General features: G+C 41.0%; 2 protein-coding genes and 2 long non-coding RNA genes across 10 annotated transcripts in view; 2 read left to right on the forward strand and 2 right to left on the reverse strand.

Moving 5' to 3' along the window:
- The window catches only part of CTNNA3 (catenin alpha 3), a 419,154-nt gene that overhangs the window by 228,650 nt on the left and 163,211 nt on the right, over positions 1-27,293 (reverse strand). The gene's annotated exons all lie outside the window — the stretch shown is intronic.
- Positions 1-27,293, forward strand: part of LRRTM3 (leucine rich repeat transmembrane neuronal 3) — a 95,123-nt gene that overhangs the window by 7,613 nt on the left and 60,217 nt on the right. Inside the window, exon 3 of one of the 6 annotated variants that reach the window (XM_041717191.2) lies at positions 9,495-19,732. The exons of 4 other annotated variants lie outside the window; for them this stretch is intronic. In XM_041717191.2, the coding sequence (XP_041573125.1) occupies positions 9,495-9,608 (114 nt within the window). In that variant the 3' untranslated portion in view covers positions 9,609-19,732. Of the gene's footprint in view, positions 1-9,494; positions 19,733-23,540; positions 23,592-27,293 lie in introns of those variants that run through there. One more of the 6 variants, XM_012574367.5, reaches the window with a different exon arrangement.
- On the reverse strand, positions 3,148-4,504 carry LOC140684406 (uncharacterized). The gene is made up of 2 exons (XR_012056630.1): positions 4,348-4,504; positions 3,148-3,724 (listed from the first exon to the last, which is right to left on the reverse strand). It is a non-coding gene; the product is annotated as an uncharacterized lncRNA (long non-coding RNA).
- LOC140684404 (uncharacterized) lies at positions 23,598-26,960 on the forward strand. Its single transcript, XR_012056626.1, has 2 exons — positions 23,598-26,821; positions 26,859-26,960. It is a non-coding gene; the product is annotated as an uncharacterized lncRNA (long non-coding RNA).

Consider the following 27,293-nt stretch of genomic DNA (forward strand, 5'->3'; position numbering starts at 1 on the left):
GGTCACCTATCAGTCCATGCTCTGGTGCTTTGCTGTTCATTCCCAGCAAGGCTTTTGAGAGTGGGTATCATCACAGTGGGACAAAATTTTTGATTGTGGTGTGATTCTCAGGGTTAGAGCCAAACTGTTCCCTGGCATCACCACCAACAGAACACAGCAGGGCACACAAGCAGTAAAACATGTCTGAGCTCAACAGCTAGCACATCACCAAGGAGGTCATAATGGAATAAAAAGGTTTTTATCCAAGACCCTCTGGGACAATTAGCTGTGAGCTGGCGGCCAACGTTTTACCTACCAGAGAATGTGCAAATCTCATTTGGAACGAGCACAAACATCATAAAAGCAAGAATGAAAAGAGATTTGCAAGTAGGCACTATCTTTTTATGCAACCAATCCATCACAGAAATCACATCTCCCTGCAAACCTTGTCTTACTCATGCTGTTATACCATAATGACCACACCACTGGCATTTTAATGTAAAAATAAACATTGTTTACTGAGAAGGGGCAAAAGGCTAGTTAATTCCTATTTATTACCTTCTTCCTAAAGAGCTTAAGGACCTGCTGATGTTATTACAGGAAATATTAGATATTCATGTAAAAATTCACAAGTTTAAGATTCTTCATCACTAAAATCAACCAAACTCTTTAACAAAACAAAGTATTTCATTCTTTATTTTACTGTTTATTACTGTTACTACTGTTTCTCACAAACTCGTTTGTTTGCCAAAAAGGAACTGAATGACTGGAGGTGTAATCTTGAAAAAAAGTCCTCCAAAAACCCCTCATGGGTCCTCTTAACCACTAAAGCCATTCCATTCCTGTGTTCATGACCCACTCACTGCCCATGTGTCACAGTTTACACTCCTGCCTGAAGGCTGAATTTTCCAACACCAGCACTGAGACCATGTATGACTTCATAATTATATTTTAACCTTGCTCATTTTCCCAGCATTTTGTGACAAAGTCTATTAATATATCACAAGGACACATGACAAACAAAGTATCTTAATTACTCACCTGCTTACCCCCCAAACCAGGACAGAAATGCATTACAAGGTTCAGTGCTTCACTACACCACTGAGAGGAAATCACCTGCTCAGATCTGTGTGCAAATCCATTTCTTCCCCAAACTAAAAAACCCACTACCTAGCCAGGTCAGTCTCTCAGGACCCCAATTCCTTAATGCCAGAAGAAAGCAAACCTAACTGCAGTGACAGTGGCAACAGCCTGCAGAAGCTGCTACCATGAACTCAGCCTTTATTAGTTATTCTCACCTGAAATCCAGCAGTGCCCCTATACTTGCCAAGGGTTATACTGGCACTCTAGCCCACAGCATGGTGTACTAATAAGAAAACACTGCATTTTTATAGGCATCTCTGTTCATGTCCATAATTATACTGAGAGATGGAAAAAAGAAACAAACTCAGGGAAAGGACTGCATGTGGGTTACAGCACTAGTAAAAAGCCAGGAAGGGTCACTCAGCTTTTCCAGAACTTAAAAAAACTAGAAGATACAAAATGATTGACTGATAGAATGATAGATAGAATGATAGATAGATAGATAGATAGATAGATAGATAGATAGATAGATAGATAGACAGACAGATAAAAATGGAATTTCAAATAAATATTTCTGCACCTCTTGGAAGTATTTTAAACTTTTTTTTTTTTTTAAGTTGCTACTGTCAGGTTCTTGGCATCTTTAGACATCAAACAAAAAACTTCTCTTTTCTTTCATACCTTAATAAATGAAAGGAAAAAAAAACCTTCCTATAATGTAAGACATTCTTTCCAAAGCTGTGGGACTGAGCTGGCATTGGAAAAAATCTAAACATATTCCATCTTACTTTTATTGTTTCTTACATGATTATTTCCAACAGCTGTAGAAATGGTGAGATAATGCTAACAGGTAACATATACATTATTCTAGCTGAGCACATCCTCCTGGCATTTATTTTGAGCTTCATGGCAATCCTAGGTTGTGCTGTTGGCTCTCACATGTGCCCTTTATGGTCAGGAACAACTTACTGAATGTTTGAATCCATTTCTTTACTGAGTGGCTACAGTAGTTAGCACTGTAGAATTCATGGTTCTGATTCTCTGGGCATTCATATTTTCCAGTTCCCTAAAGGCTGCAAAACTCACCAATAGACTCCAAACTAATGTAATGAGATTACTATCCCCTTTCTGGTTCAGCTCTGAGTCAGGGGAGAAAAGGTGTCCCAAAGATTCCAAGGGACAAGCCAGGATCTCCAATGAAAGCTGGGATTACAAACAGCTGGAGGTGGGGGAGTGGAAACACTGAACACCCCAGGGTAGATAATAGGCAATAGTAATACACTAGTAATACAAATCCACTGAAAACACGACCATCAGAAATTGATTCCTTGTTCCAAAAATACAGACTTCATAATACATGTTCTAGGATACACACTGTCTCGTTTGCTTTTCTTTGTTAAAATGCATTGTTTAACATTGCAGAAGCATCTATTTGGCCTCAGTTGTGCAAAAGCTGCAGGTGATATAAGTAGAGAAAGGGAACACAGTTTACAACAAGCAGACTGAAGTCAAACAGAAAAACATTTCAGAGTTCATCTTAATTAGTGTGCTGTAACTCTTTTTTCAGTCTCCTACAGATTATCCTGTTTATTGTAAAACAGACTGTAGCAAAGGTTTTCAAAACTTCAAACGGGAATTTAAACCCCAAATTTCACTGATTTGTTGCACCAGTCAAGCACTTAGCCTTTGTTACAAAACATTATCTCCTCTCCATTTCTCCCCAGACTGGACATTTGAACAAGACTCAAGGGTCTGCAAAGTGCTCTGGCCAGCTCCATGAAGCTACTCTAAACAATTATCTCCCCAGAGATTTTGGCAAATCCTCTTGCAAGGGAAAGGGAGCAGTTGTACTCAGTGAGGTGCAGGTGGGGCAGACCTACCTCAGTAACACTCAGAGGGCTGCATGTTGAAAAAGAATGTTACCTGGGGAACTGCCTTCTGACCTACTGCAAAAAGGACTGACACTAATTCCTAGCATGCAGTTACAGAGAACTCACCTCAGAAGATAATCAACTATAGTGCACTTTAAAAAACAGCTACAGGTTCTCAAGTCTGGGTTCTTCTTTTGATTGTTTGTTTGGTTGGTTTTGGTTTTGTTTTTAACCTAAAAGAGTTTATTCCCCACATTCCTCACTAATAACAATCACACTAATCTTATACAAAAACACTTAGTCAAATTAGGAGAAAAGGATCATCTTTTCCTCTTCAAAAAAGACTAACATCAAATAACCATTCCAGCACATCAGAGTATTGTTAGCAGTGCACTATTTCTTGTAATCTGAGGCTTTCAGATGGCAGCATTAGCCCTGCAGCCATCTGTGATATGAGTCACATCCTCAGAGCAGTCAGCTCCATCCCACCCTGCTCCAGAGCTCCCAGCTCCTCTGAATCACCCGAGCTGCCCAGACACAGCCACTGTGCACATGGCAGCCACTGGAAATCCACCCCAGGCGCTCCCAGGGCTGTGACTCACAGTGTGACACCCTCACTGCCCTCCAGGCAGGATCCCTCCAGGCAGGGATGGACACCCAGCTCTGGGAACTCCTCCCAAGGCTACCTGTACCTAGCACAAACAGGCTGGCAAACAGGCTGGCTGCTTTGGGGACTAAATGTTTAGTTGTCTCTACTTTAATTTATCTTCAACAACAGTTCCCAGGTTACACTTCTGATGTCAGAATCTGTGGGTATTGGTGATTCTGAGATTGTAGAAAGTCTCTGTCTTTCAGCCCCGCTGCCAAAGCAGAAGCCATAATTGGTCTGTGCTGGTTTCAAGGTTGTTTATTCTGTTTATCTCTAACATGTTCTGCTGCCCTGCCGCAGCTCTGTCCTGCAGGGCAGCGTGTGGGGCTCTGCCCTCAGTGGGATGTTACAAACATTAAATACCACAAACTACCTGTGCTGGATTTACAATAACGTGCCAATATCTGTCACCTACGTTGAACAGTGTGTCCCCAGCCTGAACCAACAGAAAAATGCCAACACCACAGTGAGACATGGAGGGCATGAAGAAGGAGGAAAAGGACAAGACACACCCAATTCCTCCATCTTGTCCCCTCTGAACCCCTAATCTAGAAACCTAAAATTTTACTTTTGCACCCGTGCCACACTTAATTATTACTCATATCAAACACTCAGAGCTTGTAATTCATCCTGTAGGATTGAAAACTCCTCTCCATGGACAGAGATCACAGACAGTGTCTCTGGGGGCTCTGTCCAGGGGGTTCCTGACCCCTGCCAGGGTCCCAGGGCCTCCAGGGCAGCCAGAGGGAAGCCCTGGATTCCCACATTCTGACACAAAATGCAGGCCTGCAGCAAAACCCAGGAATATTATGGCATGAGTTCAGAAACCCCAATTACCAGACAGCAACTCATCCTTCATTAAAGAACAAATTCACTCCAAGCACACTGGACAACACCTTCTAGCCATCCCTGCTGCTGCTGGCAGCACAAACAAGAGATTCATTTTTCCAGTGAGGAAGCAACAAGCACAGAAGGTATGAGGGAAAACATTCCACAGGGGAATCCTGAGCACTGAGTCAGGCTGAGCAGAAAGCAGTAACACTGCAGGGAACCAGGGCAGTGAGGGCAGTGGAGCTGCCCTCGGTTTGCAGGTACTGGAGTCCAGCAGTTTCCATGGAGGTCTGCTTCTATGGAAGTTTAGTAAAGCACAGGAACTGAGGCAGCTACACACAATTCCTTACTATCCAAAGGACAGCTGGTCTGTAGCCATAGCACATAATGTTAAGGTCTTTTATACTGCAAAAGAAGCATAAAAGAATTTGAAATTGTAGCATAATGGATTGCACTGTCAAATCTGAAAGCATGTTGGACTTGGACTGTATTAGTATCATAAATTAAAAACATCTATATATCAGTAATATTAATAAAATGCAATTTTCCAATGCCACAGAACTACTGATATGTATGCTTTGGCTTCATGTATAAACTGACATGGCAAATTCTAAATTTAACCAAGCTAATTTCTTTTAAAGCTTCATCACACTAATTACATCCATCAAGTCTGTAAAATACATTTTGTCAGCTAAGAAGAAAAGACTTAAATTAAATGTAAATCCTTACTCAGCACTTTAAGCTGTTAATGGCTCTAAGTCGTTAATGAGATGATGAAAAGAAAATCCTCCTGCAGACCCTGTAGTGAGAATTTATTACAAGTCCTCATTACTTCCACCCAGTGCATATTCTGAAAGTGTCCCACATTTATGCCAACACCCCAGTATCAACAGAGAAAGATACCAAAATAATCCTGTTTGCTTGTAAATGTGCTTGTATACATAAGTGGGGCTTGACAGGCACCTCCAAGAGCGATGGGTGCCCTCCTTCCCTAAGCCAGAGGCTCCCAGGAGTACCCCTATCCTGAAGTAGGGGATACTGCCAGAATGGTACTTCACCTTAACTTGCTGGCATTTTAAGTCATCAAACAGGACGAACACTAATGGCTGATTGCACAGCATGCCTGGGCTTATGTATTTTTGTAATGAATTTTTATAGATCCCCTATTAAAATTAGCTCAGAAGAGCACTGGAAAGAGATTTACAGAACTAAGGATGTACTACAGCAGGATAGGGGAGACCATGAGAGTTAAAGGAATATATCCCTGGTATCCAAAACTTGTAAATTTAATTTCAATTAAGTAACATCAGGATTTATGAATTTTGATCTTTTTCACAGACTACAGTATTTCCTATCTCTGCCTATAACCTTAGGGAGGCTTATTAAGGGAAAATCCCAGTTGCAGAAAACCCCTAGATCAGGCTTAGTTCTTACTGAAAGGAAAAATATCATTATTTGATTTCTTCCTTAGATTTCTCTCTCCCAGTCTAGTCCCTTTCTTTCCTTCAGTCTGAGCTCCTCTCCTCTCTTGATTAGATATTTCACAGAAAGAAAAAGAAAATCCAAGAGCTACATTTAAATGTACCAGGTGCCCTTGAATTTCTACCGCATTGTGCCCCTGTAAAGCCTTGTTTACAACTTCAGCTCCAGCAGCAAGTGAGCTTCCAGGAACAAAGAAATGTTAGAGACATTTTCACAATTGCTTCCCCCCACAGAGAACACTCATTGATCAAGTAAATAAAGTGAGGTACACAGAAGTGATTCATACTCAAACATGGAAAAAAAAAACCCAAAACAATAAATAAAGCAGTCTGGAATATTTGTACCCTCGGCAGGAACTCTATCCCATCAACTTCTAGTGAAAATTAACATAATGTTCAAAAATTATTATGCATGAGAAAACAAAATCTAATTCAAATGATGGCCCTGCTGTAACAGGATGCTGATTAGCTACAGAGAATTAAATTTTTGGTATTAATGCTTTATTGGGTCACTATATGGATATGACAATCGAGACATTTCCTTACACTGCAAAAAGGAAGCAGATTTGCCTAAGATTAATTCCACAATACCTTAATTATTAATCAATCCCTCCCAAATGGATTTTTTTAAATGTACTTGAAAAGGCCTGTGCAAATAGAGGTGCTCTGTGTATGGATGGGGCAGTTTTGCAGGCAGGCAGGGATGCTGCAGTGTACAGCCAGCATTCCTGGGGCTGCTGGGTTCATTAAAATGCATGCTTATAACAGGCTCTTAGAGCTGCAGCTGGATAACCCATGATCCCTTTCCTCAGCACCACAGAACACTTCGTGTCTATTTAATAGGGTTGTTTCAGGATTTAATTAGAGATTTACATGCTGGAACAAGGAATCTTTCCCTTTTTAAAAGGTTTCAAAGAAAACACTTTTTTGTAGAGATTTTTTCTGAATATCTGTAGCCTATGCCCCTTACCTGCACCTTCTTTCAATTTAATACCTATTTTATACAATTTAATGCTTCCTCTTCCACTTCTCTGCATCCCCAACACAAACAAGACACAGAGAGTGTCACATGTGGTTTCCAGCATAAATCTGTATGTCCAGTTTTACTGAATGAATGAACAGCTTTGAAGGGAAAGAGTAAGCAGTGAAGTGCAGGAGCTGATGAAAACCTGTGCCAGGCAGTAGATGGAGCAGGAATGAAATCCTGTGGAAACCCACCTGCAATGTAGCATTTGCTAACACACTGCAGTGGTGCTGCATGCTAATGCCAGTGAGAGCAAGAGGGGGTTTGCAAATCTGTGCAGATGTGTGGGCATTAAACTGTTTGGAAAACAGTCTCAAGAAAGGAATGCCTCAAAGTCAACCAGTCAAAATTACTTGAAAACACAGCCCCTCTCTATTTCTATTACACATCATAAAATCGCTGTGATAATTACAAAGCTCATTTAGCCAATAATGGCAAAACATATGGACAGACACCTGAAACTTAATCACCTTTAGTTCAGTTTCAGCTCTGACTGTACCTGAGTCAGTTCCTTCCCGTGTTGGAGCAGTTGGTCATTCTCCCAGATAATATGTGGCAGTAATCTGAAATTATCCTCTGTTTCAAGGTCAGGTTGGATGTGGCTGTGAGCAACTTCATTCAGTAGAAGGTGTCCCTGCCCATGGCAGGAGGATAGAAAGAAATGGTCTTCAAGGCCTTTCTAACCCAACCCATTCTATGATTCTCTGATTCATGCCCCTAACTCAAAAGCTCTAGTCACATACCTTCACTGGGTTGCCTGTGTATCTTTTCCAAGCAGTACTGGAAGTCTCCAGCAAGCTGGCAGCTCCTGCATCCTTCTGAAAAAGGTTACACCTTAGGTCTCATCTGCTTTACATTTACCTTTCCAATGAGCCTCCTCCCAAAATACTGAAAAGAAGCTGCTGTCTAAAGCCGTATTTTTCTTTCCAATGGGCAAATTCATTAGAGCTCCTCTTGCAAAAGTGGACTGGCAGAATCCTACTGAAAGGGATTTGAGGGCAGCCTGATAACATCAGCAAACACCTTTACACTCTCTGTATGCCCCTGAAGCAACACAGGCCACTGAAGAATCATGACACATGCCCTTTCTGCTAGTTTCATTCTGTTTAAGAGTGTGTAATGGACAAAGCTTGTCCCAGGGTCTCCGAGAGCAGCTTTCCCAGGATAACTGTCAGTGCAGGTGTGTTATTTTTTAGCAAGTGTTGTTTTGCTTGACAGTACTGACTGCAAGAGCAACAATATATAACTGCCTTATGCCTTCCTATTCTCTTAGTGTTCCACCCATCAAAGCTTGCAGAGCCTGTGGGAAAGAAGCCAGTGACCATTAACCTTCACTTTATTTTACATTTTTATAATTTCAGGAGTTTAGTTTCAGGCTTGCAGCCTTCAGGGCTGCACAGTTTAGACTGGAGTAAAATACAGCAAAGCAGCAAATGTTTAGCATAAGTTAAAAGAGCTTTTCCTGAGTCCTCATGTCATTTCTCCTTGCTCTAATGCAAAATTTATTTCAAAGGATTTAATAATTTTTTTTTCTTGAGTTTAAGTAAATGCACGAGAGATGCTTTCTCTTTTTTGTAACAAAGAAATACCTCCTGGATTGATAGTGGCCAGTTCAGGAAGTTCCCAACAAGTCACACTGAATAGGCAACACCTGACTGTCTTTCCAACACTGGATTTCTTGTCAATGGATAAGGTGAATCAAGGCTGGAGGGATGGCTAGGACAGTACATTCATATCTTTGTTTCTATCACCCATATGAACCCAGCAGAAAACCTTATTGCTATTAAAAAGCAGGAAATCCCTCTTGTACCTTCGTGCTCCCCTTTTCTTTGACTCAAACTGGTCCACTGAAACTCAAGACAAAAGCTAAAGGTCAAGACAAAAACACCTACCAAAGGGCAAATGTGCCACAAAATCCCAAGAGAAAGCTCAGTGAGAACCCACTGGCCCAAGGACTTTGAGGGTATGGTTACCATAGTCATGAGGGTGTTTCAGAAAGTTTGCCCTTCATACATCATTCATAGAGCAGAGCATTCCCAAAGGTGAGCTGAATTCCACAGACTCCCATATGCTGCAGTTTGTAAATAACTGGCATGAAAGCAGGACAGTAGTGTCACGCTGACAAGAGACCTTAGCATTTAGGAACCTCCTCACTAAATAAGCTTGACTTGTGGTGACTGCACAAATCCACTCCCCCCAGCATCAGCTTTGCAGCACAGCCTTCCCTTGCCAGCACAGAGCAGCACCAGGGACACAGGAGGGGACACAGCTGCTCCTGCTCAGGAGCTGCACAGGAACACTGAGATGCACTACAGCAACAGCTGCACTTCACCTGCACTCTCACAGACATGCATTACACTGAGCAGACATGCAGCATCACTCCTGTTAAAACTGGGGTCCCTTATTCAACTTACAGATTCATTTTGTTTAAGATTTACAAAACTTCAAGACAGTACAAGGTGCAAGGTAAGGCAGCAGTGCAGGGAAGGATGGTTTCATCATAAACAGCCCTTTTTGCATTCTGTTTATCAAAGGCCTGACTGATTAAATAAGAGCCATTCATTCCTATTACACAGCAAAACTGCACCAGAGAGCCACAGCCAGTCTGCAGTGGAAGGAAGGTGGCACCACTGATTCTTTACATCTCCTACACATCAGCCTTGGGGAGTTCAGGCCACCTTGACCTGTAGGTGAAAAACAAGTAATAATACACTTTGTGTCTTGTCCCAGATTCTTCTCAGGGAAAAGAGCCTTGAGTCAACACAGAGTGTGACAAGGGTTGGTTTTTCTGAGTGTTGCAGACTGCTGACTCCCAGTAAGTTCTGCAAGCCTTGTACTCCAGTGCCATTCCTGCTTCCTGCTCTGGGTGGGAAGGCCTGGCACAGGATGCAGGCAGTGCTGCTCAGGCAGGGCACTGCCCACCACTTCCTTCCAAACCAAAGGAGGCCAAAAATCACCAAATTATTTTCACTTTTCCAAGTCAGTCAGTCCCCCAGTGAGCCAAATATCTGTTGTGAACTTTGCTAACCTTCAATTTGTTTATGTTCTCAGGACTTAGTACACAGGGACATAAAGATTTCTTCCAGATTATATCCTCTATAGGATCTCTACATCTCTTCTCTTTCATTGCTTTGCTTGGTGAACGCAGAAATTAAAGCAATCAACTTGGAAAATATTTCCTTATTTGGAGTTTCAGTATTAAATACGGAAAAAAAAAAATGTTTCCAGTAATTCCAAACTGGAATAAACAGCTCATCAAGCCAGTTATCTATCAATTAATAAATTAAATATTATAACATTTCTCCTCAGCTGCTTCAACAATAGAATTATTTAGTTCTAATTAGAAATAAATGTCACTCTTCAAAGTATCTCATCATCAAAAATGTTGAAGCACCTTTCATTAGAGGGTCTCGAAACACTTTGCAAGACATTACCAATGCCATTTCTACAGAAATGGGGTTCTTTTCAGGCCACAGCAGCACTGGAAGCAGATGCTCAGTCCCCCACAGCCATTATTTTACTGATTGTTTTCTTACTCACAAGGAAGTGGAAGCTGGGTGGGAGACATGAGTCATGTGAAATGAGAGCACAGCATCATGCAGCAGCAAGGGAGCAGACACCTCCATCCAAATGCAGAAAGGTACAGAATTTTCTAAACTAAAATATAACCTTAATCCTATAACAGCACACTTCCACAAATGTTGCTTGAAACCTATAGACTGTCAAGCCATAAAATACAATTACTCAGTGCTTATAATCACCACGTAGCCTGTTGTGGTTTGGCAGGCTCTCCTCCTCCAGTGTCAAATATAAAACATGATGGTGGCCTACAGGACTTTAGAGAAACATAATGCCTGACAGCAGAGCAAGACTGCATGGAACAGCATTGTATCACCTCCAACAACATAAACAAGCCAGAACTCTCACAAGATTAATACTAGCAATCATCACCACCAGAATAAATAGAGGGTTTCATTTTAACAGTTTTAAAATACTTACTCCACTTGGTGAATTATGGCTGTTTTTTCTAAAGTGGCTCCTAATCTGATTGCTCAGAGATTTATGTACAGTCACAAAGTTGGGAAATTATTATTGGGAATGTCTATTCAGATGAGAACTTTCTGAAAATTGAGATAGGGACTAAAATCAGATTTTATACTTCTCATTTAACAATCTATTATTAATAAGCTTTTTAATTGATGTCAGTAGAAATAATAACTTCGTTTTCACAGTGCCAGACAAAATTCATTCCACTGCTTAACCATATTTGTCCTCCCCATGATGACTTAGCAGAAGCATATTGATGCTAATCAATAATCATTTAAAAAGACCCCCTCCTTAAAACATAACCCACTTTTATCCCAGTGTTTACATCAGCACAGCAAGTAGCACTGACCATACCTGCCCATGATAAACTGATGAAATCCAGCTGAAATGAAAATAATCAGTGACCCGCCTGGTAATGACCACATCACTACTGCACCACTAATAACACGTGTGGAAAGGAAAGATGTGTCCAAAACTGGACTACACCTAGGAATCTGCTACCCTACCTTGTACCCCACATCCTCCACAGCAGCAGCTTAGGAGAATTCTCCTACATTCCCAGGTGGGCTCAAACTGCCAAAGGCTGCTTTTCCCCATGATGGGCAGGTATAAACTGTGCTTTACAGGTTAAAAATTCTAATCCAGCTTCTGGTGACCCCACTAGCATCACAAAGGGTGAGAGGTGGCCCTGGAGAAACTTAGAATCAAACCAGAACAGATGCCAACAGGAAAATTGTTTTCATTCCACTGTGCCTCTGTTTAAAAAGCTCAGATCATGACGATACACGATACAATAACCTACCTTGACTGCAAGGATGTATTTGCATCAGCACAGACAATTGCAACACCTCACAAAGGAAGGAATTTATACACAGGGCATTGAACTGTTTGTGCTTTCTCCTGAACCAAGGGTATCACAATCACAGTAGGAAATGTCGTATCAGACATGCCTAGCAGCTTTCTGACTGGGTGCAGCCTGTGTATAACAAGGAGAAACAAACACATACCAAAAAAACCCAGAAGAAAAAAGACAGCTCACCATAGTTAGAAAATGATGTCTCAGCCCTTAACATACCCATGCAGGAATGCAGATCATGATGTATACTTCAAATAACATACCTGTAAGTGTTCTCATTACATACTGAGAAATGAAATCTTTTTATACAGAATTTCCACTAAAACCTTACCATCATTGTGGTCTGGCAGCAAGTTCTACAGATGAATTATGGACTGTGAATAAAAATATTTTAATAAGCCATTTTAAAATCAATTCATTTTCCCCTGAATCAAATGCTCCTAAACATTTTCCTCAGCAAACTCCAAACCATTTTTCTTTCAACTAATCCTCCTTGGTAATAGGTAATTAGAATTGACCACAAACTCAAGAATAAAAGGCAAAATATTTACACAAAGGCATTATTAATGTACTCTTAACAAGCCTTTTGAACTGTGTCCAGAAGGACACAACATACTCTTTTTTCACTGATAACACTTTGATAAATATTAACAGCAGATATCTATGGTTAAAATGATTCCTACCATTGCCAACAGGCAATACTTCACATTTGTGAATTGATTCTGCTTGGTAAACTCGTCCTTGTTCACGTAGCTTTGCTGAGTTCTGGAAGGTCCTGCTTGCATTCCTAGATCTGACTGACCCAAACAATTTATATTACTTGCACATTTTGCCATTTTCCCTTTCCCAGAGACTTCATCTTGCAGCACATGAATCTAACCTGAATACCTGAGGGCTCCCTGCTGTTAACCTTTTGCCATGTGGAAAATTGACACCTCATTCCTTCTCTTGTTTTCTGTCTCCAGACAGTTTCTACAACAGAAGAGCAGCTCCCCTTTCACTTCAGCAACGTTTAGCTTCTCAAATAGCCTCTTATGATGAACGCTAGCAAAGGCTGTCTGAGTCAAATAAATTTTGTCAATGTGCTCTTCTTTACCCTGGCAGACAGCACTGATTAGCTGCTGTGGTAGAGCTGCCCTAGAAAGAAAATATTCTCTGGGCTGGTGCTACTTGAAAGCACCTAAGACAGCAGTAGTTACCATCCCCCATTTACCACAGCCCCTCAAAATGAAGTTTAGGAGACTGATAAACTGCAGCTTGGTGCAGTCAGTCAGGTATCTGCTGTACCACCCCCCAGGAAACACACTTGCACTGGACTTCCCAGCAGCGGTTCAGAATTTCTCTCTATGCCAAGTTCAGGCAGTGCCTGTAACGTTATCCTTAATTTCGCTGTTTTCTGATTTAACTATGCTTCGTGCTAGTTTATAACAGGACATGCTTCTACTAGCCTAGACATACTACAGAGCACTGAGGCTCTGCAGGGTGTAAAGATCCAGCTGTTCTCTTCAGCTTCACACACCAGATTAAACCTTGTGGGGTTTATCACAGAGCTGTCGTTCCACAGGCACAACGCAGTCAGCAGTTCTTTCACCTGCCCCTCATATGAAATTTGAGATTTATCATGCTAAAAACTATCATTCAGTAATGGGTGTAGAATTAGTTTTAATTAGGGTTTTATTGTTGTACAATGCAAAAGTGTGTAAATTGCAGAAATTAAGATCTGTTTGTGGCTGGCAAATGGAAGTGCGTGTAATACTAGACACAAACAGCATGCAGGTTTACAAGAATAGCAAATGTTCAGAAAAAGGCAGAGTTACTTCAAGTAATTTTTGTTGTTCTAACAATCCATGCATGACTGCCTCCCGAATATACTGAAAAGAGAAGAAATATAACATGCAAAATATCTGGTTGTAAAACACACATGAAATATGTCACATTTTTTGTTTAGCTGATTAAAACACCATCTTATGAAAAAACTAATATTGTCTTATCTGAGCTATTTTTCCCTAAAAAGAAAAATGGCCTCTTTATCCCACAAATAAATACACCACAGATGAACATACACTAAGTAAACATATTCTCAGACACCCTACACATATATACCCAGAAGCCACTGCTTATTAACCACAAGAATTAAATACCATTAAATGGTGTCCCCAGATACCTTCCTGGCACGACAATCCAAACAGAACTTGTTTGGAATGCTGCTCCACAAAAAGACACTGGCCTGAGTGCTCAGTAGCCGGGCACCACACCCTGGGCTGGGCACTGTCCCTGCTATTCCAGAAGTGTGGTGCTGGCATCAGGGCTGAGGGGCAGAAGGACAGGCAGCCACCCTGACCTTCATGGGAACAAACTCCTCCCTTAATTAGGAAAGTTCTACTGTCATCCACTCATACAAGTCCACAAATGAGACACATTATCATCCTAGTGGCATGAATAGTCTTGCTTCGTTCCATCAAGCTGAACAAAGTGATGGATGTTTTTGAAGTAAAATTTAGATGACTAATTCATTAGGGTTTTTTTTTTTTTTTAAAGATTCAGGTTTCCACTGGCAATTTCCCTTTAGGTGGCTAAAACAGGGATTTAGAAGTTTACCTCTGGTTTGAACATTGTCCATATACGTTTTCCCTTCACAGTTCTATGTAGTGTTCATTCTTAATGTACTTCATTATCTGTAGATGTATATTTACAAAATATACCAGCATACCAAGCCATTATTACATACCTGTTGAGAGAAGCTTCAGAAAATTGCCTGATGTGCAAAGGCAGAAGTACAGCAATTTTCACAGTAATAAAATGCAGGCCTTTATTTACAAAGAAATAGAGCAATATTTATCTTGCAGGTGCTATCAGAACGGGGTTTATTTTTACTTTCTGTAATAAACTTAAGCAAACAAAATTTAAATGAAAAACCATTTGGAACTAGGTTACAGAAATTTTAACGTAATATGGAATATTGTGAGTTCATTGCCTGCTATTATCAGATCAGGATTAGGTGTATTTGTGCTAAGGCTGTAGCCCTGTGGAAGGTTTAATATTCTTTCATTTCTGTAATAAATCAGCTGCTCTCTTCTTGCACATAAAATGTTACATACTTGTAAAGTAGCATCTGGTGGAGAGAGAAAGGAGGGGATGTGATTGACATAGGAGTCCAAAATCTGCTGTTGCTCAAATCCCATTTTATTATACAGCTTTAGGCATCCACTGCAAAAGCAAGACTGAAGATTTGCTTGCATTATTCTCTCCATGATACATTATTGACAGTAACAGCTACCATTATTTTGGGAAGTGATTTGGACAAGCTTCCAGAGCAAAGCAGCATGGAAAAACATTTTACCCTAATTGTTTAGGGCTTATCCTTCACTAGCCAGTGAAGCATTCTCTTTCCTCACGAAAAATACCGCAGTTCCCATTTGTCCTTGTATCACTTGCCTTGTATTTCTAAAGTGAAACCGGAATAGTACCAAAAATGTATCAAATGCTGTCAACAAACAGCATTTCCCACAAGGTTCAGGGCCAGTCTTTATGAGGTTCAGGGCAAGTCTTCAGCCTCTGTGTCTGCAGCTAAGCTCAAAATCCATCACAAAAAAATATTAACTAATACTGATTCAAGAACAGATTTAAGCTGCTGAGTGAAACAAAATTCGAGTCACCCACTCCCATAACATAAACCCCTAATAAAGCACAGACACTCACCAGTCTGACTGCAAAATTCATCTGAATATTAACACTTGCAAAACCAGCTGAGAACCCCCAGAGAAAGAGACACATGTGGGGAGACTTTATGTCTCCTTTTCCTTGTCTGTCTACGGGCCCATAGGTAGAAAACCCACTGGCCAAAGTCAAAGGTGAAGTTGTGCTTTCCGAAAGATGCAGAAGACAAAAAAACCCTATCCAAATATCCATGTGTTTCTATACAAATGCTGAGGAGGTTAAAAAAGAGATGGGTAGACTACAACACCTACCTGTAAGTATGTTTTGAATAATATCAAACACTTGGAGGAAAGAGATAATTATTGGTACTTTAGTATCCAGATAAAGGATATAAAAAATGCAAAAACTCATGTCAGTACAGGAATCATGTCAAGAAATCATATCACAAATATCTTAGAATCATATCAGAGCTTGGTAAAATGTACCAACAAGAAAAATAGAATCTCTATGAAACACCAAGTCCATGTCCAAATACAGGAAAAATACATTATTAAGGACAATCTAATCTTTTTCATTTGAGAAGAGCAACCCTGTTGTGCCCAGAGAAACTAGAATGATTGCTAGCACAGGAAAACAGCAGTAATGGTAGGGTTTTGCTATTTCAGACATGCTGTGTGACAAATATGATCTGTAGATTGACCTCAGGGAGTGTCAAATAGGGGATCCACTACAAAAAGCCACCTTGTGACACAGTCACAGCAGTGTCAAGGTCCTCATCAAGAATATGACTACCAAAAGGCAGTCTGTAAGAGAGACCCTGATACAGTAACATTCAATATCTCTAAAGTAGACAAAAGTTTAAAAAAATTCCACTTGATTTTAAAAAGGTGCTATAACTAAAAGTGAAAGCTTTTTCAAAGAAACAAAATTTCAAATGTTAGGTATTGGAAAGTATGGGAAGGCTATGTAAGCACAGCATACTAGGAGGTGAGCATATACCACTCACCTCAAAGCACCTTGCTGAAAGGCTGACAGCAAACCAGCATTGTGCTGGAAAGGCAGGTTAGGAGAGGGTATTACCAACAACAGCCTCAAAAGAGATCATGGCATATGCATGTAACAGAAATGAATATAAACCATGGCAAGCTAGTTGTAAAAAACACAGTATGACAGGCCACAAAAGGCTTTAAGTAGACAGAATTGCAGCACTGCAATAATCTTTAACACACCTTCATCATTACGTCAGGAGCAGGATGGCTGCCAAAGTCTGTGGGATCAAGCTGGACTACCCACAGAAAACACAGTGACTGTACAAAAACCAGATGGATCTTTTGCACATTTAGTACAGAAAATCGCTGGGAGGTTTCCATAGATGAAAGAGTGATGCAGCTGAAAATGTGACCAAAAATGAACTGACATTTTATTGCACAACAAATTGAAACAGTAAACTGTAAGAACTCACTAGGACCAGCCAGAATTCACCCAGCAATTCAAAAGCAATTCACAGATAAAATAATAACCTAATCACTATAATATACATTCTAACACTTTGGAACCTCACCAGCATCAAAAGAACACAAGACAGCACAAATGACAGCATCTTATTAAGAAGCTTTGAGCACAAGGACCAGTGCAGATAACATCCATCCAATGTACACTGTAGGCAGGGACAATAATAAAGGACCAAAGTAATAGGCAAATGGACAAGTACTGTGTCAATTATACTGGGAAAAGGGTTAGGAAGAGTTTTTAAAAGAAATTTCATACCTCACAAAGCTATTGAAACTTTATGTAGGACTCAATTAACAGCTGGGAGAGCTTTACAACTAGTTCTTAATTAAAATATCTAGAAACCTATTAAAATTGTATCTGTGGAGAGACTGACATGTAAAATCAAAATTGGCACACACAGAGAATAAAATTAAGCCTTCTGGACTCTCAATCCCACTTGTCTCATCTGGGATTTTCAGAGGTTAACAGAACTGGGCACCAATGGGTAATTCTTTAAATACTGGAATTGAACATTTTCTGATATGGTTCTGTGACAAAGTGAGCTCCAGCCATTCCACTAACAACTTCCTCCAAGTCACTTTGTTATTTCAAGGTAAAATTGATTCCTGGAGTGGCGTCACTTTTCTGCTTGAACATTGTAATTATACAAATCCAAATTTAATAATCCAAGCTATTCAAATTTAAAATAGACACATTGTTTCTCTTTTGCAATGGCCGTTTCCCTACTTTCAAAACCCCTCCAGCCTCAATTTACCCCCGTCCCAGGTATTCCACAGCTAACACCATGACAGACACTTTACACAAATACACTTTTAAAGTCTACAGCATGAAATAAAGTCTCCAGGCAGGGAAGGTCTGTGACCTCTCCCTTTTCCCAAGGAAAGGGAAACCTGTATAAGAGTTGCAGCCCAAGGAAGGCTGAAGCAGGAGCTCACCAAAGGAGGATGGAGATGGGTGGGGGACCCCACGTTCCAAAGCCCCCTGGAAGCTCTGCTTCTATTTCTCATTGCCTCTCTCCTCCACAGCCAAGCTGCCTGTGCCCCTTTCAGGAGGCAGCTCTTTTCCTTCTCCCCTTCACACGTCCCCACCAGCCCACACAAGGTTCAGGACCCCAGAGCAAGCTCCTGGGTCTGTACAGAGGCCCTGGGAGCTCTGAAAGCAGAAGTGAAGGGAAAAATAAAGTTAAGAGTGTGAGGAGAGAGCACGGAGTAAGTGGAGAAGTAGGACAACGAAGAGGGAAATCCAAACACTTCTGGAGACATAAGGGAGTTAGAAGAACCAGGTGACTGCAGCTGTGCAGGTGAACACAGCAGTACTGCACTAGAACACAGGCATGGCGCTGTTCTCTGCTTCTGCCTTGCTGCAGTTTCTCTTCTGGAAGGGCACTGTGTCCATCAAGATGAAGCACAAAAGCCTTAGAGGCTCACTAAAGCCCTGCAGTTTTATAAATCTAAACAAAAGTGCATGGTGTGTCCTGCATACACTTCAAAGGAAAAAGAAATTATAAATGGATCTTTAAATCTATGCTAAAAACCAGGAGTGTAGGAAACAAGTCATACATCTACTCTTTCCAAAACCAACCCTCACAGCCACCATCTCCACCTCAATCACTATTTCCTTAAACAGACCCTTAGGGGAAATGAAACAAACTGATTTAGGCTAGTTTTACAGCTGCCTCCTCAATGCCTACCAGCTGAACTGTGTGCTCAGCCTTGGAGAAGGCCTCATGTGCTGGGTACCAGTGACCCTGGCTGAGCTCTGTGTGCCCTGGGTGCAGCTCTCGATGGCAGTGCTGCCCCAGTGGGCAGCAGATGGAGATCCCAGCACTGCTGCTGCTCACACCTGCCCACCCCTCAGCTTAAACACAACCCTGGGACAAGAAATCCTCCACTGCTGTGAGGCTGCTCAGGACACTGAAGGCACGGCAGGCAGTGCATCCATTTCCTGCCCAGCCACGTTGGGCAGCTCATAGTTAATCCTTCTGCTGCCAAGCTTTTGAATATTTTTCCATTAACTTCTACCAGACAGTTTTGAGCAGCTCTCCTTACAGACTACCACTGCAACTTCCAGAAGAAACATTAATTTAATATGCTATGCTAGTACTTCTCTTACAACAGTAAGAGAGCAAAGAAAAAGCTTTATAATGCAGAAGAGATCTGGATTTAGCAATTAAACCTTCATTTGTATCTCATTTAGCAGTATGAAATTTCTGCCAACATCTTCAGAAGGCTTTTAATATATCTGCATTAATGCACAGCTCATAAGCCAGCAGAGCTTTCATTTAACTAAGTACTCAAGTGCAGCTATAGTTGCTGTATCAGCTGGTGCATGGGGAAACATTCCTTTGGTGTGACTGGACTGTCCTGTGAGCTCCAGGGAAATAACACAGAAGCAGCTCCAAACCCAGCTTCAGAAGAGCTGGAATACGTGACACTTGTTCCCAATCAGAAGCAGATGATCTTTCAAACATACATTCAGTGACCCAACATTACTGTTCAGAGTAGCAACAGTAGAACATGAAGCAATTTCTATGTGAAAACAAGAGTCTTTCAAATACAGGGATGACTATAACCCATCTATTATTTATGTTTAAAAGATTACTTGGAATGTAAAAAGGAATGATGCAGTGTTTCCTTTAAAGCAGAAAGGAATAATGAGAGTTCTATTAGTCAGCTACAGAAAGGGCTCCATGTCCAGAATCTCTGAGAAAGCCAAACCACTAAGTTAAAAAAAAAAATAAAATCTGAAGGAGAGTTTTGCTCAGAAAGATGCTTAGGAGATCTATATTGCCTCATTATACAAATGCAAATGCAAATGCAAGGATCTATAAAATATGAAGATTAACTCAAGGTATCTATTCCCTGTCAGCAGTGCAATAGGAATCCATCCTGCTTGCAGGAACAAACCTGCTGTGCAGGAGCTCTGCACAAAGACATATTTTCTTGTCACAATCAGGATTGCCCAAACCATGCTTATCTTCCAGAACAGCATCTTAAAATTGATTCCTTATTACCAACCCCTGTTCTGTCAGCTTCCCACACATTTATGAGTGATAATGCTTTCTTGGCCCGAGTCACAAACTTATTCTTTTAAAACATTTTACATCTGTATGCAAGCCAAACTGCCTGTCTTCTTGAGCAGTCAGAAAACTTGAGTCCTCCCACATGACTCACCCAGATAATACCACTATAATAACATTCCTTTTTTTTTAATATTTGGAATTAAACATCACTACAGAGCAATTATTTAATTGATCATCAATACTGAAAACAGTAATACAAATGAAAATTTTATTTATTTGGCCTTAGAATTCACCCTCCCAACATTGCAAGATCAGTAATTACAGTACAGAGCAAATTATCCTTTGTGAAGAATTTTCCCACATCTAGAGTTAGTCAGGGCTCGTGTTGCCTTCAAATGTGTAATAAGCTGTTATAAAGAAGAAAAACCTTCAGTGCCAGAACATGATCCCCTTACTTACACTGGTAATGACAACCACTGGTGTTTCCTGAAACTCGTATGAGCACTTGTGTCCACAGGAGCTCAGGACACCATTGTCTGAGTCTGAAATCACAGAAGACTGGGAATAGAATAGAAAAAAACGACCTTTTAGGACAAACCAAATCCCTGCACATTTGAGGTCTCTCCTCCAGCCTGGAGAACAGAGTCTAAGGATCAGCATTTCAGGGAGGGGGAGCAGAGGAACCTGTGCTGGGACAGCAGACACCCCCAGGAGAAGTACACAGAGCTCTCACCTTAAAAGGGTTCCCTCAGGTAACACTGGGGTCTGTCAGGTACCTCTGAGCACTGCTAATGATTCCCTTCTCCAGATCCAATCTGTACTTAGTCTGACAAAGCACCAGTGAGGTTTTGATGGCCAAAGATGAAGACAGGTCATTTAGCTATATTCCCCCTGCCTCGGACATTGTTTTAGAAACATTATTCAGAAAATCAGCTCTTCAGCCCTGGGCTGTGCCTGTGATAGGCAGCTAGAGAGAGACAGACTGTTGAGTGGCTTTGGTGTGGTGTTTTTTATTAAATGTGTTATTTTCAAAGCAGGTAGAGCTATGATTTCAAGTTTATCACCACTGTTCCAACAGTGCCTTAACTACCCAGTTACCCAATCTCTTCCTCAACTAACTTGGTTAATTTCATCCAGCTGATGATGTTTCATCTTCAGCATAACAAAAAGCAACCACGTTTCTCTGTGCTTTTGGTTTCCTTTTTTTTTTAACGATGTCAGCTTTCAAAAGCAACTGCAGGGCAAAGCTCCTCTCCAGGGTTCCTGACAACCCTTCTGGCTGCAAACCACAGCAGCAGTGCAAGCAGGTATAAAGGAGCAGAAGGGGATCTGCCAGGGTCAGCAGGTGAGGAGAGAGGTGAGGAGGAGCAGTGCCAGGAGCCCCAGAGCACCAGGACAATGAGGAGAGAGGTGAGAAGGAGCAGTGCCAGGAGGCCCAGAGCACCAGGACAGTGAGGAGAGAGGTGAGAAGGAGCAGTGCCAGGAGGCCCAGAGCACCAGGGCAGGTTCCAAGCAAAGAGCACTGAGCCTTCAGCCAGACCCTGCTGCTGACAAGGCAATCCAAAGTTCATGTACTGTCTCCAAGGCCTTCAGGAAAATTAGCAGAGTAGATAATGAGAGAAACTCTTATCAAGGAGGAGAATTTACTGATCATTTCCACTCCAGGATGAAACTTCACAGTTACTTTAAACTGACCTAATTACAGACTGTTGAAGAAGACTATCTGGTTTTCTCTCTCTCCCCTGCTAGACCTGGTACTGAGCACATTGAGAAGGATTTGGGGTTTCACACAAGGCTTTGATTCACTCAAAAACTAATTTTTGAGCTTTTTCAAATTCTTAACAAGTTACTGCTAGGCTGGATCATTTCCTTCCTTTGGCTCAGCCCAAGCACCTCAAGGGAACATGAGATTACATGAGCTATGAAACCCCATCTGACAAAGAACTCAGCTCCACCTAGAGACACAGAAACACCCTGGGTCCTGGGCTGGCCTGCACCTTCACAGCAACTCCCCTGGTTCTTACAGAATCCCACCCTCTGCTGCTTTCCAAGCACTTCATCCTGCTCAGCTCTTTCCCACAGCCCCAAGGCAGAAAGGCCCTGTGTGCCACCAGACTGCAAATAAGCAGTTCCAACATAGCAGTGTGCACTGATGACAGACCTCAGGCTCCCAGTAACATGACACAGCTTAGCAAGATGTCAGGAAAGAACATTTGGATACCAGTATTCCATAAATAGCCAATTTGAAAAAAGCTGTTCAAGTTCTAGAAATCCGTCACTTTTCTATTTTCATGGTTTTTTCTCATTGTTTCATATAAATGTTCAGAACAGACTTCATACTTCTAAGATCTGAAATGGGTATCTTTCTGGATTTGGGCTAGAAGATACTTCACAGATACAAAAGGTCAGAAATGAATCTGTGTGATAAATGAAAAGAGGAATCAAATGGCAGCAGCTCCAGTTCTGCAAATCATATAGTAATAATTCAAAAAATTAAGTAAGAATATCTTTATAAGCAGAATTGCCATCTTCACTTGTCGGCAAATAAGCAATTTATTTATTATCAGCACCTGCTCAGACAAGCCATCTTTGAATTTTCTCCTTGCTGTGTCTCAATGACATTAAATAGATCCAAGAATTGCCTTTTGGCAATTCTTGGGGCCCTTGTCCTTGCTTAGCTGCTCAAAAGCCACTCCCACCTTGGGAAGAAATTCCTCCCTGTGAGGGTGGGCAGGTCCTGGCACAGGTGCCCAGAGCAGCTGAGGCTGCCCCTGGATCCCTGGCAGTGCCCAAGGCCAGGCTGGACAGGGCTTGGAGCAGCCTGGGACAGTGGGAGGTGTCCCTATGGATGAGCCACTGAAATACTGACAGCTCATCCCTGCAGAGAAAGGTTTAAGAACCTAAGTCCAATTTTGCAGAGTTTAGCTGGTCATTTCCTGAGCCATAATTCTGACGATTTATTACCTCACTTGTATTTGCCAAGAACACTGAAATAACTGAAAATATTTCAGCATTTTCTTGGGTAATTGTTGCCATGAATATACCACACCATTCAGATACAGTCAAATCTAGCTTGAGCTCCTCAGTACTATCACAATTTATTAGACAGCAAGAGAAAGTGCTTTATCCTGTAGGCATAGACCACTTATAAACAAGGCTCATGTGAAAGATGATTCCTGACTTTGTAAATTCCAGTACAATTTGCAGGAGGATGATGAATAATAGAAGTAATTATAGCACATGTCTTAATCTCATCTAAACCAGCTTCTTGGGCTTCACAGAGAAAAAAGGAAAAAGTTATACAAGATCATTTAACAAAATGGTTTTTGAGATTGACAACATACAGTTCCTAACACAGCTGCTTTACTGAAAAGTGGAATCAGATTACTCTTAAAAGAAGAAAAACTAGTATTTTCCCATATTTCTTAACCACCAGGAAATATCCTTCCCCTTTTCATTTCCTATTAAAATGAAGGTGAAGTTAGTGACTCAAAGAAAACTAATGCTGTAAATTATTGACCTCCATAGGTCTGAAATGATGGCTGGTACCACTGAATCCTTGAAACATGGTTGGAAGAAGTAAGTGGAAAAGTTTTCTACACTACTGTAGAATTTTCTAGTGGTGTGAAAGTGAAGTCTTATGAAGTCTTAAATATCTGCCCCACAGTATAGACAGAAGTGATTTACAACAACCAAGTTCCGTTAAAAAGTAGCTTACACTGAGCCGGCTGATCTTCATTTAACATGATTATTTAGCCATTAATTAAAATTAGAACTCTCTGCCTTTTCAATGTGAAACTCAATTTATCCCAGAGTATCTTTTACACTTGATGAAAAATGAAAAGATAATTTCTTTCTGGTTTTTCATGTAATGTAACCACAGTCAACACGTATTTGCTGCAATATTTCATTACCCAGCTTAACATGCAGCATGGAATACCCTGACAGTATGTTTATAGAAAACATCACTTTTTAAAAGTCACTGAGTTGAAAGAGACAATTGGAATGAGATGAGTGAAAAATTCATTTGTTCCTTCCCCCTGAGGACAAAGCCATTGTTTTCTTCAGTGAGAAATGAAGAGGAAAGCCGGGAAACAGCTTTGCAAATGAGGATGTATAGAGGCCTAATTTACAAAAATAAAGCAGAACAGTTAATTCCATTAACCTCTGCCAAAAAGCAGCTTAGGTAGGATTCCTACAAATCTTAAGCTTGACAGAAGCCCAGAGCTTCAGAGCAGGCTGGATGAGAAGCCCTGGGCTGCCTGTAAACTGTGCATTCCCAGCAGAGCTCTCAGCAGCATAAAGCCTGGAACTGACTGTGCTGGATAGCCAAACAAAGGAGCAGACAGGGGCACAGCCACACTGCTCATGCTGGAAAGGTCTGTGCTGTCACAGGAGCACAGAGCAATGTCCCCATGCAGAGATGAGAGCAGCAGCAGCAGTGCCTGGCTGCATGGAGGGCAGGCACACACTCACCCTGCTGCCCAAAGGCCACACAGTTCTTCCACTACAACAAGGGAAAGGCAAGAGAAATGAACTTCTGAAATATGTTTGACAAGTGCTTTGGATTTATCATCCAAGCAGGCCCGTAGTTCATACAGAAAGATGTAAGACTCCTTAATGTTAAAATAATACTAAGTTTAAGCAGTGCAAGCCAGCATAACGTTAAGAGGTAGTTATTGATAATATGCTGATTAACCATCAACCAGAAAAAATCCCTGAGCTTGTAACATACTACAATAACTACAACTGCCTTCAGTGGGAATGCTGAATAAAATGAATACAGGATATTATACAGAAATAGTCTTCCTGCTATTTAACTGGGATAACTGGTCTCACTCTGAAATAACTTCCATGAAAGTGAATAAAAGACTTGCCAGTGTTTTGCCATGGGAATTGGACAGTGCCTGATCTTTGTCTCACTGCCAGAGGCCACCAGTCCCCTCTCCCTGTGTTTTCTAATGCCCCAGGGAAGGCAGTGGGCAAAGGAGAGAGAGTGATTCTGATTAACCAAGGAAAACAACTGTCTGAGAAACTGATTCCCATAACAAATATCTCAGAAATTATATGATCCCCACTAATAACTCACCCTGAAGTATTTAAAAAATATCTGAGAACGGGTCAGAATAAGGGTTAGAGATATTAAAACTACCTAATCCATGGTGCATGACTATTATGGATATATGTCATTAAAATTTATATGCATGAGACATTGTAATCTTTGTTGCTTAATTATATTTTGGCTGAACTGTAGATGAATGGGAGCATCTTTAAAATTCTGCCCCACAATTCTAATTAGCCTGGCGCATTTACATTTAGGAGGGAAAAAATCAAGAAAACCTGAAAATAATGCTGATGGGAATGATTATATAAAAAATGGAATTGGGAGAGGGAAGAACAGAGACCAGAGTTACCTTCAAGTTGGCTAAGCAATTAATATTGGTTCCAATATATTTTCTATAAACCACAGGAGGTCTAGCAGAATTATTTCACTCAGTTGTTGTGAACTAATACACTGCACTCAGTTGCAGATACTGCATTTTACAGAAAAGAAATTAAAAAATCTAGAGAAAAGAAAATTATTTTCAAGTTTCCTATGATGTGTTGAATCAGTTGCATTTAGAAAAGACTGACAGAACCCCCACTTGACAAAAACCTGTGGCAAAATAGTAATAATCAACATTATCATTAACAAATTGGGGGTGGGTGGGGGGAAACAAACAAGGGGGGAAAAATCCTGTTATTTGCAATCAAGATTAGGCTGGGTGGCAAAAAGTACTTTGTCAATGTCCATCCACAGTTTTCTCTTCAGCCTTCTCTCCCAGAATAGCCTTTGGTGCCTCCCCTCCCCAGGGAAGACAGGCTGGTGTGTAGAAAGACTCCTGTGTACAAGCACACTGCTGGGCACTGGAGCAAACACAATCTGCAGCTCAGAGCAACTTCCATTCAGTTCCACCCAAGCTTCCGAGCTGCCAGATGTTGGCAAAGAATACATAAGCTTCTTACAAGCCACAAATAAACCCCACAATTTATCTGAGGTTCTATGCAACTTTATTACTTCCTACATTAGTCTATCAAAAATATGAAGTGGTCTTAGGCTAAAGCAATGCAATGGATTAAAATTTGTCAGTGTAAGTAGAAAACCAGGCTTAAAAAAAAAGATTTGCATGTGACACAAAAAGTTTGCTGTATAAATGACACATACAGAGGAAGTAGAGGATTGCCAACAGAATAGCAGATGAGGTGAACAGTGAGGTTCCAGGACCAAGGAATGACAACATGCCCTAGAAGTTTCTCTCCCCTGGATCAAGCAGTGAAATCAACACTTATTCCAGTAAAGGGAGATTCTAAACCACTAAATATAGAAACTACAAATCACAGAATCAGCACAGTAAGTAATAAAGATGCCTCAGAAGTACAGGGAAAAACAGAAGTAGCCAGATATGATGTCATGGGGCTAATTTAAAATCTACCTAAGGCTAATTACAACAGGCCAGGCTGAAGCACCTTTCAGGATAAATCCAGTCTATCTGCCCATTGCAGGGTAACAAAACATGGTGAAGGGATAACACAGATTCCTAATTCCTTATATGTCCCTGAAGCTGGGAATAAATTCAGCTTTTCAAGGCATATCCTTCTCTACAGAAATGGCAGTGGTGCATTTCCATGCAGCTCAGTTAGGAGGCTGCTGGTATGGCATGGACTTGGGCAGCAGTGAGTGAACACACAGCTCCAAGTGTTTTAGGCACACAGAGTTGTTCAGAGATGACTGTGACCTTTTAGCATGTGTAAATACGTATAGTTGGAAGGTATTTACCTTCTGGAGGCTACAAAAGTAGTTGGAAGGTATTTACCTTCTGGAGGCTACAAAAGGACAACACTGAGGACAAGTGATGTGCACGGCACTTAGTTGTGGAGACCAGTTTGATAGCTCATGTGTTAAAAAGAGAAAGGAAAAAAAGAAAAAACAAACAAAAAAAATTGGTTATCTCACCAGAGAGTTCTGAGGTACAAAATAACCTTTGCATGAAGGGACTAAAACTTACAATAACCTTGCCTTTTTAGCATATCTGCCCCTCAAATCCCATGAGTAAATGGAACCAGACTTGCCTCTCATGTCCCCAGTGTACAGCACAGGCTCCAGACATAATGGGCAGACCCAAAACCTGATCTTTCCAATGAAAATGGAGTTAAGGATTGCCATTTAACAAAACTTTTCTGATGTTCTCACCTTCCTTCAACCTGCTGCCAGTCAGTAAAATTCATTCAGCAAGCAGATTG

The sequence above is a fragment of the Taeniopygia guttata genome, chromosome 6 (assembly GCF_048771995.1).
Source record: "Taeniopygia guttata chromosome 6, bTaeGut7.mat, whole genome shotgun sequence".
NCBI lineage: Eukaryota > Metazoa > Chordata > Aves > Passeriformes > Estrildidae > Taeniopygia > Taeniopygia guttata.